General features: G+C 48.2%; 1 protein-coding gene across 6 annotated transcripts in view; it reads left to right on the top strand.

Annotated features, from left to right (window-relative positions):
- FBF1 (Fas binding factor 1) overlaps nucleotides 1–15,167 on the top strand; it is a 35,127-nt gene continuing 19,960 nt past the window's right edge. For 2 of the 6 annotated variants that reach the window (XM_084646916.1, XM_084646913.1), the window contains exons 1-14: nucleotides 1–87; nucleotides 1,838–1,957; nucleotides 2,399–2,426; nucleotides 3,297–3,413; nucleotides 3,716–3,806; nucleotides 4,372–4,432; nucleotides 5,424–5,474; nucleotides 6,461–6,605; nucleotides 7,854–7,937; nucleotides 9,621–9,734; nucleotides 10,532–10,685; nucleotides 11,657–11,790; nucleotides 13,338–13,440; nucleotides 13,572–14,015. In XM_084646916.1, coding sequence (XP_084503042.1) covers nucleotides 1,955–1,957; nucleotides 2,399–2,426; nucleotides 3,297–3,413; nucleotides 3,716–3,806; nucleotides 4,372–4,432; nucleotides 5,424–5,474; nucleotides 6,461–6,605; nucleotides 7,854–7,937; nucleotides 9,621–9,734; nucleotides 10,532–10,685; nucleotides 11,657–11,790; nucleotides 13,338–13,440; nucleotides 13,572–14,015 — 1,529 coding nt within the window. In that variant the 5' untranslated portion in view covers nucleotides 1–87; nucleotides 1,838–1,954. The other 4 variants (XM_084646917.1, XM_084646914.1, XM_084646915.1 and 1 more) reach the window with 4 other exon arrangements.

Genomic DNA, 15,167 nt, shown 5'->3' with positions numbered 1-15,167 from the left:
CTCCCGGCAGGGAGCTGGCCAAGGAACTACAACTCCCGGGGTCCCCTGGGCTCCCGGAGTCCCGGGCAGGATCCCTGCGGCCAGAGGGTGAGAGCTGGAGCGTTGTTGCCTGTCTGCGGGCGCCGGGGGTGGCTACAATGTACCAGGACCCTGGATACAATGTATCATATCCGGGGCGGTCTGCGCGTCCCCGGGGCTGGCCGGGCCTGGGGGGGCTGTTCTCTGGGACTGGAGGCTGGGCGCTATGGTAACCAGGGTGCTCCGCCGCCGCGCTGCGGGCGTTATCCAGGGCGGGCCGGGGCTGGGCCATGGAGCCAGAGCCGTGGGGGTGCAGTGACAGAGACCCCCTGCTAGCCAGGGGCAGGGCTGGGGGCGCTCTGAGGCCATCAGATTAGCTGCTGGGGGGCGTCACCTTCTGTACCAGCCCCTAGCTAGTCGGTCGGTGTCTGAGCCCCTGGAAACCCTCCAGCCCTTCCTGCCGCTGGAAGGCGCTTTTCTCTCTGTTCCCCTCCTCCCGCCTGCTGCTCTTCCCTCTCCGCCCCCCATAGCTCCTCTCCCTCTGCTGCTGCTCAGAGCTTTCCCCCGGAGCAGCTGGGTGAGTGACACCCCTGTCAGCAGCGTCAGTTTCATTGCTGCCCAGGGGGTTCTGAAAAGCCCTGGTGGAAATGGACGCGACTGGAAGGTGGAGGGCCCTGAGCAGTAACCGGGGCAATGGAACTGTCTGTCTGCAGACTCAGGAAGAGATCGCTGATCCGGCGCGCAGAACTACCAGGGCTAGAAACACTCCTGAAAGTTTGCACAAGCTGCTAAACCAGATTCCTCCATTCGCTAGGGAAAGTTGCTACTCACTACTGGCAAGTGGACAGTGGGTTTTAACTCCTGTAGGAGGCACTTGCCTCCAGTCGGGATGGCAGCGATAATGACTCGAATGAAGTGTGACCTAAATGCCGTCTGCAGGGCCTGTGTTTACTAAAGAGGACACAGGTCACAGACAAGACCAAGGCCCAGCATTCAGGGTGCCACCCTGAGCCAAGCTGTATGCGGACGTATCAGGTCCCAGCATGCGGTGCTCCATCTTGATGCAAGCGGTAGATGCATGTTGCGCTCGGGAACTTGAAGCCCGCATCCCTACTTCAGGGGTTACTGTTGCTGCAGGTTGTGTTCTGTGTGTTTAAGGGCTGCTTGGCTCAAGGAGCATCACATGGTGGAACTGCAGTCTTTTAAGTCCACATCAGTGTATTACTGGACCGATCAGATCAAGAGCATCTTTGCATGCTGGGATCTGGAGTCTCTGTGGGCCATACCTCTTTAAATCAAATCAAGGGTGATTATAATCTGCTCCATTTTACACAAATTGAGTGTGACCTTCCCAATCCTGGCAAGGTGCTTAATTTAATGTGAGAGGAAGGATACTCTGGGGTTTTGGGCACAGCAGAAGATGTGGATTATATTCCCAGCCTTGCCCGTGGCTTGCCATTTGACTTGATTTACTTACCACACTAATATCTGGGTGCTATTTGACAAGCAATCCAGAAAGATAAGCAGACAGACAAATCACTGATACTCTCTCAGTGCCTAAATTTACATGTATGAAACAGGGATAATCACATTTACCAACAACACAGGTGTATTTCAAGGCTTAATTAACTTGTTAATGTCTTTGAAGCATTTTATGGTTTTCCTAAGGAAATCATGTTATTCTAATGAGTGAGTGAGTTTAAGAAAGCAGAGAGGTGGAAAACTTGACATGTCTCAATTGCAAAAGGAATTCCATTTCACAAAGCTCCTGTTGAACATGAAGGTGAATCAGGAAATTTTAACTCTCCCTTTCACTTAGGTGAGGCTCAAGTACATACGAGCGCTGTACTAAAGGATTCTACAGTATGTGAAGGTGAAGACTGAAGGGCTGTATAAACTGAATCACTGGTGAGGGAGAAGTGTTGGAAGCCATGAGATGGTAAGGATAAAGTAAACACTATTGGATAGCAGTCTCCTGTCCTCTAGAACAGAATCACTTTGATTTCATTTCTGTGACATGCACTGGCTCAGGTGTGCTGGTAGGTTTTGATGGCAAATCCTGTCTGCTCAGAAGGAACTATGCTAGTTGCAGTCTCCTGTAGTAATCTTTGTTCATTACCTGGTGCAGACTCGACTGAGGAGGATTTCTAGTGTTGTTTGGGTTGTGTGGAGGAGTCTGACTTCCTATATGGACAAGTCAGAGTTCACTGTGGTGATCGTGACATGTCAGATGTGGGATGAATCTGGCCCATGAATTATCTGAGCTGCAGTTCTGTGATGCAGAGAATTAACGTCTTGCATGAAAAGCCCAAGTTAGACGACCAGTCTTACTTTCAGTGCTTTTATTCTTGTAACGAGGGAACTTTTCTTTTCCTGTTAGGCTGCAAAACCCAAGAAAGGTTTAAAAGGTATGTGCACTCGTATGTTTCTCACTACGATACCCTTTGGGCTGTTTGAGAAGAGGTGGGGTAGAGGTAAGCCCACACTAAGGTGTCACTGACACACCCACAGGTACAAGGGGAATCCTGGCTACTGGCTTCAGGTTCCTTGTCGCCAAGATATGAACATGCAAAGTGTTAGTATTGTTTGTGTTAAGGCATTGCTGAATCAGCAGTGAAAATCAGCTTCCTCTTAAATCAGGCAACCTTGCACATAGGGACATGTTTCCCCTCCCATGGGGACTTATGCAGATCCAGTGGAGACTATAACTTTATCAAACTCAACTTGTTCTTTCCCTCCCATCAGCCTCAGTTGATATGGCAGAAGCTGTCTCTCCCCGTTGTATGCTGCCACAGTACAGAACAACTTCTGGCTTTCTAAGCCTCTGTGGGTCCTTCGCATATTTTAGGATGAGAGCCTCGTTAGATTACTTTAATCTCTCCATGTGCCAGCGACTGAGTAATGGGGAGCATCTTGCAAATCTAGTAAATAAAGAAATCCCCTACTTTGGCCAGGTGAGGGCAAACTTCTCTATCAAGAGCCCCACCTGGGCCACACTTTCTTATGTTCAGAATATATCGGCTGAAAACTTGGCCCTGCTGAAGTCAGTGGAAGTTTTGCCATCAACTTCAATGGGGCCAGCATTTCACCCATCATCTTTAGGCTGACCAGGAGGAACCCCAGACCTTACGCTGGTGATGCGTATGACCAAATGTTTGTCCTTGAGATTGGAGGCTTTCAATTAGACCAAGTGCTCTCTGAATGTATGAAAAAACTGCTTTTATTCCACATGTTGCCCAGCTCCCCTAATGAGATGGCCTTGCTTTGTTTCATTCTAGGTTCCATCCAGGACGTGTTCAGTGACCTCCTGGGAGATGATGGTAAATGCTCTTTCACTGACATTGAGAAGGAAGCCTCCCTCCGCCCGCCCGCCCCCTCCGCTGGATGTAGAGCTGGTGAGATGTGCTGGCTTGGCAGCCTTGGAGAATGAAGCCTTCCATTTATTCATAGAGCAGCTACAGCATTGGCTGTGGAAGCACGAGCTTCCCCTGCCACTGTGCATCAACCCTGTCCTCTAGGGACCCCCTCTGGGTAAATGGGATGTTCAACTTCCATGAAGTCCGTTCCGTCCTTGGCTCCTCAGCTGACCTGGACATCAATTGAGGGGGAGGGGTCAGTAGTGGACGTGGTACTTGATATGCAGCTTTTGGAGCAAAGGTCTGGATCAAGTTCCATATTCTCCATGATTTGTTTCTAGATGAAATCCCCATTAAATCCAACAAGCCTTCCCAGCACTCTGGGGGCAGTGGAAGGAGATCCAGGGAAATTGTCTCCAAAGCCAGCAAAAAGTGAGTACGTCTGAATCACGCTATTAAATAAGAGATTGAAGAGGGAAACTTTGCTGTTTGCTGGTGTCCCAGCACCCCATGAGCTCCTCAGCCATGTCCTGTGTTTCATGTCTTGCTACTTGTCATTTATTTTTGGACTCTACAGTTATTGCTTTAGGGGGAGATATTTCAAGGCACAGCTAGGGAGTTTGGTGCCCAAACCCCTCTCAAATTTCCATCCCTCTGACTGGTGTATTCTTCCCTCCATTACACCTGCACCAGGCTACTGGAATAATAGGACCCCATTTAATAAGGTTGTGCAGGTGGTGCTGAGGGCAGCGTTTAGCTCTGTCTGAAGAAATAGCCATCCTAGCACTAGTATAACTCCACCTAAACTCCTCTTGTACGAGTCAGAATAACTCCCGTTCTGCAGGGCCGTCTCCCAGTCTTCTCTCCCTGTCAGTGAGACATGTCCCACCTTCAGACCGCAGATGGCTGCTGCAGTAAGCTCCCACCAGACCTCCTTTCTTGGGATTGTGTGCCGCGAGTCGCAGGGCAGTTCCTAATTCTCCTGCTTCTGTTGCAGGTCTGGTTTGGAGGATGGTGTCTTCAGCAAGATGGCTGCAGAGGACGGTGCAGAAGCAGAGGTGAACCAAGGCCTGGGGGGGCTGAGAAGGGGGAGAGTGTGTGTGTGTGTGAGTGAGATGAGGTTCCTAATGAACACACAACCAAATTCAGCCCTGCTGTAATTTCACTGAAGCCAGCTGAGTTCCCGTAGGGATTCCTTTAATTCTAGGAGTCCCATTGACTGCAGATCTTATTTGGACATCCCTCTAGTTGTTGCAAAATGAGGACGGATGCTTGCATGGACGGTGAGAGAATGAGAAGCAAACATCCTAGTTGGTGCTGAGCCCTGGTGGGTGACTTACACTGGAATACAATTAATGCCTGTATCACATAGCACTATTTGGTGGTAAGCAAAGCAAAGCAAGAATCCAGATTGTCTTCCTGGTGTAGTGTCGCTTCCACCAATCACTGTCCAATGACACCAAGGAAACAAAGTTCCTTGGTTCCAGGGTTTCCCAAACACGCATGTTCTCCTAAGGAACTGAAAAATTTCCAGGTCTCAGAAGACATAATGCAAGGATCTCAAAGCACTGTACAAACAGGACTCAAATATGCCTTATAGTGCTCCTGGGAGTTGCGTGTGTATTATTACCCCTGTATTACACATGAGGAAAGCTGAGGTGCAGAGAGTTGAAGTGACTTGCCCAGGATCACAGTGAATCCATGGTAGAGTCAGGAACAGAACCCAGAAGTCGTGACTCCTAGGCTCCTTGTGTAACTGCTGTAGACACGCTACCTCCACTGTAACCTGGTCAATCTGAGTCCCTGGTGCTTTATTTTAAATGCAGACAGGACAGCCTGTCTGATTTACTTACTGGCTCATTTCCACGTTGGACTAGATATAGAATAGATGGCATTTCACAATGAATGCAGAGTGTGCCAAGGCAAGTGAAAATACTTAAGCAAAATAAAAACATTTTATGTGTATTGGGCTTTCTTGAGCCTCCTCTGGTGCTACATGCGTCAGACTGCATGTTAGTGCGATCTCATCTCTCCTGACTTTGCATGCAGGGATCTGACCTCTCAGATGTAGACCCACAAGCTTTGCTGGAGACCCTGAAGGTAAGTGAATAAAACATTACTAGTCTTCGAACTGCACTGAACGTGGCTGTGACATGCTAGACCTAACCTCAGACTTCTCCCTCCTGGGGTACGTCTACGCTGCAGTCTGAGAGGTGACTGCAGCACGCGTAGATGAACCAAGGCTAGCTTTGACCTATCTAGCTCGAATAATGATAGCAGTGAAGCTGCGGCAAGGCGGGCTAACGGCTTGAGTACACCCACAGGAACCCGGGCAGGCTTGTGCTGTCCCTGTTGCCACCTGTGCCCCCACTTCACTGCTGTGGTTACGCGAGCTAGCTAGGTCAAAGCTAGCTTGGGTATATCTGTCTAGGCTGCAGTCACACCTCTGATTGCTGTATAGACGCCCTTGGTCTGCATCCCAGTGTCTCTGAATCAGTGTTTAATTGTAACCTCTTCCTCCAAGAGCTTTTCTTCGTAGAAACCCATGTTTCTGAGACCCGGCAATGAACTTGATGTGCGTGCAGAAGGCTTGCAGCGTCAGGCCTCCATTTATTTTTCCTCCTTAAGTATTTCCCAGCCACATCCAGTTACAAACCTCCCCACTGCTGAGTATTGGAAAATAGGGAGGCCAGCACATTTGCTGGCGTTGACATGTGCTTTCTGTGGCAGTCTTTGTCACTCCCTGTGGGCCCCCACCCCAGGTGAAGAATGCAGGCTGGGTGGGTCTGCTGCCCTTGCTTCTCTGGGGAGTGATTTGGATTAGAGCTGGACTGGGAACCAGGTCGGGGATGAAGGTCCACTGGCCACCCTGTGGATAAACCCTTCCAGAGCAGATAGGAGGGCCCTGAGAACACCATCCCTGGCCAGCAGATAAGAAAGGCAGCATATGTTTTAGTTTAAATGTCCATATTCACGTGTTCAGGAATATCCTGTCAAAACAGGGCGTCTCCACCTGCTCTGCTGCCTGAGCACCAGGGCATCAGCTCAGTTCTTCGTGCTCCCATGTATGTTCTTTTTATTCCCAGGAGATGGATGACATGGAAGCTGATCTCCTAGGCATAAAGAAGTCTGGTTCTGGGGCTGGGAGGACAACAGCAAAGGGTTTCGAGAACCTTGAATCCTCAGGTGACCTGGCAAAAACTGCAGGGAAGCTAACGACTGTTGAGAAAGGTGAGTGCGATGAGCTAACCCTCTGCTAGCGCTTCTTTTATACCTGGCCTGGCCGATTGCGAAAGGGCTTTGAATGAAGCTGTTGCCCTCTGGGGCTTTGAATCTTTGATTCTAGAATATCCTCAGGGACAGGGACTGTCCCATGACCAAAGCTGGATTTTATCTGTTTTACACCAGATCCGGGGCCTAAAAATATGTTCAGTGGCTCGCGTTCGTAAACATTAAAAACATAGAGTTTTGTTTGTGTTTGTACAGCGCCTAGCACAATGGGGTCCTGGGCCATGGCTGGGGCTGCTCGGCACTACAATGTTATAATAAAAGAGTGATGGTTCCCTACCTAGAACCAGCCCTTGCTACTCTCTTACGTGCAGTGATAAACCTAGGGGCACCCAGACTTTGCCCAGCCAAGGGCCACACAGGCTCCTTGCCCAGAGTCTGTGGATTGCACCTTATTCTCATGCCATGAAGCAGACTGTAGCTGTCATCCTCTTCAGACACAGGTGCTGCACCAGGAAACTACAGGTCCCAGTATGCAGTGATCTCTGCCTGGATCCAATCAGACAGGCTTCCCGGGGGAGATGGAGCACAGCTCCCTGAGACCTGTAGGCTGTGTGGCACTGTACACCTGCGTTAAAGATGAATGTGGCTCTGGATCACATTGTAGCACTATAGGTGGCATATGACCTGCTGGCATGCATTAGCCGTGCCTGGAAACACTTATAATAAAGCTCCATGAACAGTGATATCCAGCCTCTTAGGGTGGGGCAGCTCCCAAACAGATCGTGTTCAAAGTGGACTTGACGTGGGTCCTTTCTGAGCAGTGTGGCTTGAACCTACTGTAGAAGACAGTTGGAGGCACAGATTATAATGAGAGACAAAATGGAGCTGCAGCATTCAGACCCACAGCAGAACATTGCACAAGTTGGTGGCTAGGTTTTCGGCCTCACTGGTCTATAAAGGGTCCATCTACCAACTAAGGGTCAGGATCAGAACACCACCAGAGGGGAGCTGTTTGCATGAGGAGCCCTCACCAAAGATATTCCAACCCTTGAATCCCTTGGGGGAATTGTGGGTTGTTATATGTACTCTGCAGCAACCTGAGAGAGTAAAATAGGCTCCTAGCTGGAAATAACACCCTGTATTTACTCTGAATAGATTATTTCCATACGTGGGGAGAGGGTGGAGCATGCACAGTGAAGAGGCTCTGCCTGTCTGTCTGCAAACCCCCCTATCTGATGTTTTTTACAGGAGAGTCTGCCACTGGAATTGAAAAGAAACCCCTCTCCACTCCCACCACCCCCCAGCGGCAGTACAAGAAGTTTTCCTTTGAAGGTAGGATTTGGGCGGGTACAGTTGTGGGCACTCAGCTCTCACAGTTTGACTCTCACCTTTAATTTACGGGGAAACTAGTAGATCTTCATCTCCTTTAAGGATAAGTTTGCTGGAAGAGTCGCCAGGTAACAGGGCACAGACAGAGTCTTTCTCCTTTAGATCACCAGTTTAAACCTCCTCCACCTCAAAGTACCACGAGGGTGACGTGTGGGAAATGATCTCCTACTGCGGTTCCTAATGTGTCCATAGCACAAAAATCATCTGTCGGATTGGTAGAGTCCAAGGACTACATGGGCCATGAACACCGAGTGCCTTCTCGTGCCCAACAGCGCCCTCTGTAGGTTGGAGCTGAGGCAAACTGGGCTCATGGGGCGCTGTGAGAATCCGATACATGTTCTCTAGGCACCACTCTCCAGCACTAAATTCACATAAATCTTGCTGCCAAAGGTATATGAGAGGAACATACGGTAGAAAAAACTCTACAGCAGTTTGTCATGGTAACGTGAGAAAACCATGCCTTAGAGATAAAGGACTGTGGGGGTGTGAATTTGACTTCAGTTCATTACTCTGCCCTGCATCTTCTTCCCTCCCATTTCTCTTTACTCAATAAATGATGAGGATGAGTCTAAAAAACAACCACATAAGAGAATAGGGAGCCTGGCTTAAAAAATATCCTATAGTGGGGTGTGTGGGTGGGCTCTGGTCTCTGGATGGGATTCCTGGGAGTACTATATTTAGGATTATATTGTCACATGTCTTTTTAAATGATAATCGATGTAACACACTGAGATCTTTGTATAGAACGTTTTATAGAGATATAGTGCTTGACAAGCATTAATAGTTTAAATGCCCCCTCCGCTGTGAGGTGTTACAGATGATGAAACTTTATAGATGGTGAAACTGAGGCGCAGCACCTGGAAATAGAATCCACGTCTCCTGCTTTTCCAGTCCTATGCTTTAACTAGGAGTCTATGCTCCCTGTTCTAGGGCCTACTGAAATCAGTGGAAAGAATCCCAGTGACTTCACTCGGCTTTGGATCAGGCCAATAGACGGCTATCTATGGGGCTGAGATAATGTGAGAACTGGCCTTCTCGTGGCATTTCCATACTTGGACAGGGCAAGTGCGAAGAGAGGGCCCGATCTCAAGTGATTGCTGCCCCATAAATGATCCCTTAAGGGAAGACAATAGGGTAGAAAATCATGAACATATATAGAACTCTTGAGATACTGGACGTCACCCAAATCCAGAGAGATTCAAGTGTAACGGGTTCCTTGCAGAATCTGAATTCACAGCTGTGTTTTATCACTAGTGGAAGTTGCCATCCAAGGAACAGGCATTTTGAGACTGTCCAGATTCACATGGCACCGACGTTGAGGCCATAGGAGAGATCCAAGACTTTATGGCAAAAATAGGCTAAACTGTCTTTCCCAATGACAATATAGCTCAACTTCCAACTCCAGGTACCCCTAGGAGGAGTTTGCTCCCAAGCACTAATACTGACCCAAGGACCCACTGAATTTTGCCAGTAACTCCAACAGGAGCAAGATCTGGCTAATGCAGAATCCCCAGTTCTAGATGATGGTCTCAATATTTAGCTCTTCGCAGATAGTCCAGCTCCAAGAAGACAATTTCCAAAGGCCAATTGTTTTTTCTTCTTTTATTCCCATGGGGCGATTGCTAGATTTAGACGATCCTTTGGCAGGGCTTTTATCAGATGAGGAGGAAGATGCTGCTAAGAAGTTACCTCCAACAGGCACCAAAAGTAGCCCTGAAAGACATACTGGACCAGCCAAAGGTATGGAGTCACGCTAGAATTATACCCTATCCACAGAACTAGTTTGGGCTGCTCCATAATTTGCTTCAGTAGCATGAACACCCAGCTTTTTCCACCTTTTAAATCATTGACCTGTCAATTTTACTGGGGCTCCCTGGGTATTAGACATTCTCACTATCGACAAGTGGAACAGTAGATTAATGAACTCACCTTTCGCCTCTGTGGACTTGGGTTCAAATCCTAGCTTTAGTCTCACCCCTAATGGATTTTTAATCAAGGCATATTTAGTATCTCTGGGGTGGCTCTGGATTGGGATAGTGAGGGCACTGCAGGTCAAGCTGAGGTTCTGGTGGTAGAGCGGCTGGGAAAGAGGGGAACATCCAGGACTAGTATCGCGGGAAGTGCTGCAATTCAGGACTGCGGTGGGAGTGCGAAAGGAAAGTCTGGAGTAGCCGGGGCTGCTGTAGTCTGAGATGCATTGGTAGAGCTGGGGGCAGACTGAGATAGCAGGAATCCTACAAAGCAGGATTGAGAGCCTGCAACATCCCCAGTGCTAACAAGTGCTAAATAACGTCTCCTTGTTAATGGTCACCAAATTCATCAAAAGATGCAATTTACAAAAGAGCGAGAGAGCATGCCGCAAAGCAGCGCGCTAATGCTTTGTCACTTCCCAGTGATTTGTTCTTTGGCTTCAAAAGAACAATTTACGGGAGACTGTGTCAAAGATCCCAACCCTGGGACGAGCGTTATGTGTCATTTAAACTAGCGCCGTAGACCCAGTGGTCTCTGCTAAGAAAGATCTTCCTTCCATTATACAGGGACGTCTCTCTCCTCGGCTCCTGGCCATGCTGTTGCTCCCGTGCGGAGGAGGGAGGAGCTGACATTTGAAGATGATGGGGATGACCTGATGGACGCGCTGGGGTTTGGCGAGGGTCCGAGGGGAGAGCTGAAGCAGGAGAGGAAAGGAGAAGAGTAAGGATTGCTAGGAAATACAGAGTGACTCATGAGATAGTCACACTGGGTTTCAATCATTAAGGGCCTTGGATTGAAAAAGTGCAGAAGAATATTACACGTACTTTGTTACCCCAGATCTACGTGGGCATGAAAGGCATGAATCACCTGAGCAGACTCACTGCGATGACTATTCTGTATCACTGCAGTGGTCTCAAAGGCCGGGTCTGCACTTAAAAATTAGATCGGCCTAGCGATGTCCCTCGGGGCTATGAAAAATTTCTCCCCCTGAGCACCGTAGTTAGGTTGACCTAACCCCTACTGGAGGCACGGCTAGATTGGCAAAAGACCTGGTGACCACCTCTCAGAGAGGTGGATTAGCTACATTGACAGAAAGCCCCTTCCCTCAGTGCAGGCAACGTCTGTGCTGAAGAGGTGTAGTTGCAGAGGTGTAGTTAACTTTGAAACTTTGAAATAGTTAACTTTGGTCCCATTTAAACTGTTGTGATTTTTAATAATTTGTATTGCAGTTGCACCTAGCAACCGCACTCATGGAGGCCCAGGTCCCCATTGTGCCAGGCGCTGTACAAAAACAGCACAAAAGGACGGTCCCTACCCCAAAGAACTTCCAGTCTAAGTAACACCCTGTTGAGATGAACAGGAGCAAATCTCACCCTTCAGCGCTATTGTTTCAGGCTAGCTGGCTGCAGACTCATTCAGGCTGTCCTGCAATGGGTCAGGGTTGGAAATATTTCCTTGCAACTGTAAGGGCTAGAAATTTAATTTCATAGATATATATATATATAGGTGTATTTAAAAAAAAGAAGAACCAGAAGCAGCTCAGACTGTGAGAGACGTGCTAGAAGGTCATGCCAGCCACTCCCACGTCAGCTCTTGAGCGCAGCCTCATTTGCCCGCAGAGGGAAACAGACAGTGCTTCAATGATTTCCACCCCCGCCTAGACGCTTGTAATTCTTTTTGCCCTCTGGCAGGGAAGAGCCCCGCCCTGCCCGCTCGAAGCTGGAGGAGTTGTTGGGAAGTGGGACCGCAGCCAAACTTCTGGAGCAACCGACCACAGGAGAACGCAAGGAGTTCAAACTGGATACAAAATACCAACAGCAACCTGGTGAGTAAAGCCAGAACCTTGCCGGTTTAGCAACACTGTGGAGGGTGGCAATTTTTTGCTATGTTGCTATACTGGTAAAAGCGCTAGCATAGACAGTTATACCAGCATAAAAGTGCTTTTGCGGGCATAGGGTATTTTGCTCGGGGAACTAGTATAAGCTATACCAGCAAAAGCACTTTCATGACTGTCGGTCTGCATTCACACTGGGAGGGTGTGACATACCCAGGGTATAATCTAGACTAATGAATAGCTGTGTCACCCCTGCTCTCTTACCTGGCGTGCCCTTCACATTGCTTTGCTGCTGTCACTTCCAGTCTGGAGTGCTCCCAAACAGCCTCCAGCATGTAAATTACTCCCAGCTACATCTGCCGGTGAGTAACTGCAGCCAAACAGCCACGCCTGGGCTCATACCAGCTCTGGGTGTAGTACAGGATGACCCCAACTCACTCCCAGTTAGATAAAACAGTAAAACAAAGGCATTAACTACAAAGAGAGAAAAGGAGTACTTGTGGCACCTTAGAGACTAACCAATTTATTTGAGCATAAGCTTTCGTGAGCTACATATGCATCCGATGAAGTGAGCTGTAGCTCACGAAAGCTCATGCTCAAATAAATTGGTTAGTCTCTAAGGTGCCACAAGTACTCCTTTTCTTTTTGCGAATACTGACTAACACGGCTGTTACTCTGAAACCTACAAAGAAAGAGATTTTCAGTGAATAAAGCAATGAGGCGTAGAAGCCAGAAATGGTTACATGAAAAGTAAAGTTAAAATGTAACCAGTGCCTAACCAAGCAACCTATGTTAAATTCGAAGCAAAGTTTTTCTCGCCACATGCGCTCAAGTCTTACTGGCCAAACTTCTTAGGCCTGGACCCCTTCTTCGGTTTAATGGCTGCTTCCTTTGTCTCTTCTTGTGCGGTGAATCAATGAGCAGAGAGGAGAGGGTACCTTGGGGGGCTTATTCCTCCTTTTTATAGTGTCAGTCCCTCTCTTGGAAAACATTTCCTGCTGAGATTCAGGAGACAGAGTGTCTGCATGTAAGGATGTTTCCTGCTGGTTTTCCCCACCTGTTTGAACTCCCTTTGTCTCTCTTCCTGCTTGATGACTCTGTTTACTGCTTAAAGGCAAATGAAGCAGAGCACACATTCCTTTGTTTGAGACAGACCGGTTTGCTAACCTCAGTTTGGAACATATGTTAATAACAGCTTACAGGGAAATCTGATAACTTCACATACAATGTTGCCACACATATTTTATCAAGTCAATATTGACCAGCAAATTATGAGTCTTCAAATGACACCTTACAAGACGTACCTTGTACAAAGATAGTTACAGTAGGGTGTGGGCATGGGGTACATTCTGTGGGGGTTTGCCAGCATAGCAAGACCAATATAGCTAGACAAGCCAACTTTTGTAGTTTAGGCAGGGCCTAAGCAAATTACAATGAAACTCCCATACAACAGACCAAAAGCGAGAGCATGTGAGTGTGTACTGATGCAGCCTGCTTGCCTACTGCAGACTGACTTTAGTCTCCACTTGTCTAAACAGATAAGGAAAACATTTGGGACAATGAGGATTTCACCTTCGGAGCCTACCAGCCCACCCTGGCCTCCACACCCGAGGGCCGGAGGTCAAGACGACAATCTGTCAGGTATGTGTTTTATATCTGATGCCTGCCTGTGTCTGCCGCACTAACCACTGGCCCATGTTGCCTCCCAGCAGGGAGCTGCCGAAGTCCTAGCACACTCAGCTTTGTGTGTTCATCTCTCTCTTCCGTTGCAGGTTTTCAGCAGAGAATATCAATGAACTGAAAATGGACCAAAGGTCCAAACCAACCACTCCAGCCATCACGAGCCCCATGCGAGGCAGTAAGACTGGCGCTGACTGGCTGGGCTTGAAAGATGAGGACTTTATCGATTTGGACCCTCCATCTCTAGCCAAGGACGCCGCCAAAGGTAGTCCTGCGGCAGCCCCTTTGAACAAGCCATCCAGCTCCTCAGCCACCAAGCAGCCCAGCCCAGCCAGCCAGCTCCTTCCTGGGACAAAGCCAGCTGCAGAGGAAGCAGCAGCTAAACCCAGACCACTTGAGGAGGAGGATGATAGCTGGCTGAATAACGCCTTGTCTCGAAAAAAATCCCAGGTGCAGGGGAAGGTCCAGGAGAAAAGGGCTGGGGCCTCGGGCTCCCTGAGACAGGACGACGAGGTGGACCCCATTACTGTTACCAGGTAAAGACATGCCAGTGGGCTGCTTTTCAGAGGTCTAGAGCTCCTGCAGCTCCCACTGGCTTCACTGGGAGGTCGCTAGTGCTCAGCACCTCTGAAAATCTGGGCCATTTTTAAGGGCCTAACTTTAGGCACCCAAGTGTGACTATTTTTGCCTACAGAAATAGAGCTGGGATAAGAACGTAGGATTTCCTAGCTTCCAGGTCAATTTGGAGTCCAGACCGTGCTGCCTTTCATTTCAGCTGCAATGGACATTATGCAGGCTGCCATTGTAACTGTGTGAAGGCTACAGTGATTTACTTTGGGAAGCCTGGGACAATGATCCAGAAGCCACCAAAAATTCAAACCAATTTTGTTTTCTGCCTTTTCCATGATTCAATAACTCTTGCCCTTAACTTGTAACTTACAAGCAAAGTCCCTCCACCCTTCTTCAGTTATATGATCCTAGTCGCTATGATAATATAAATAATAATAATAACAATGAGCATGAAAAAATTATAAGAAAACTAAGGAAATTCCCAGGCAAAATCTTCGTGAACATAGAGTTAAGGCTGAGAACAAATTGGCTATGGCTTGTGCTTCCCAAAGCAGGACTGATGAGTATAATTAGGAAGAGCCTGTCAGACAAAAGTGAGGTATCTTGGTAGCTTATAGTCACAGTTTACTGTTGTGTGCATTTGCTCCTTCAGCCTTTGAAATTAAGGACAAATCTACACTGCAAAATTAAATTGATTTAATTTACGTTGACGTAGAGCCACCGCAGTAATTAAATTGTTTTTGTATGTCCACGCTAACTCCTTCTGTTAGTGGTGTGTGTCCTCACCAGGAGCGCTTGCTCCGGCTGTCAGTGTGGGGCACTGACAGCCGGAACAGTCTGATGTAAGCAACACAGTGTCTAAACTGACACTGCATCGACCTAAGCGCTGCTGCTCTCACAGAGGTGGAGTTATTAAGTTGGTGTAGTGGGCAACTGACATCGGCGGGAGCAACATTGTAGTGTAGACGCTTACAGAGTTAGGTCAATATAAGCTGCCTTACATCAACCTAACTCTGTAGTGTAGGTCAGGCCTAAATGTTTCAAACCAAGTGAATGCTGAATACTTCCATAGCTCTGTTAGGAGGAAGAGATTGCTTTTGACAGAAGGGAGACCTTCA

The sequence above is a fragment of the Lepidochelys olivacea genome (assembly GCF_965140295.1).
Source record: "Lepidochelys olivacea isolate rLepOli2 genome assembly, chromosome: 14".
Taxonomy (NCBI): domain Eukaryota; kingdom Metazoa; phylum Chordata; order Testudines; family Cheloniidae; genus Lepidochelys; species Lepidochelys olivacea.
This window is presented reverse-complemented; position numbering and strand designations above follow the sequence as displayed.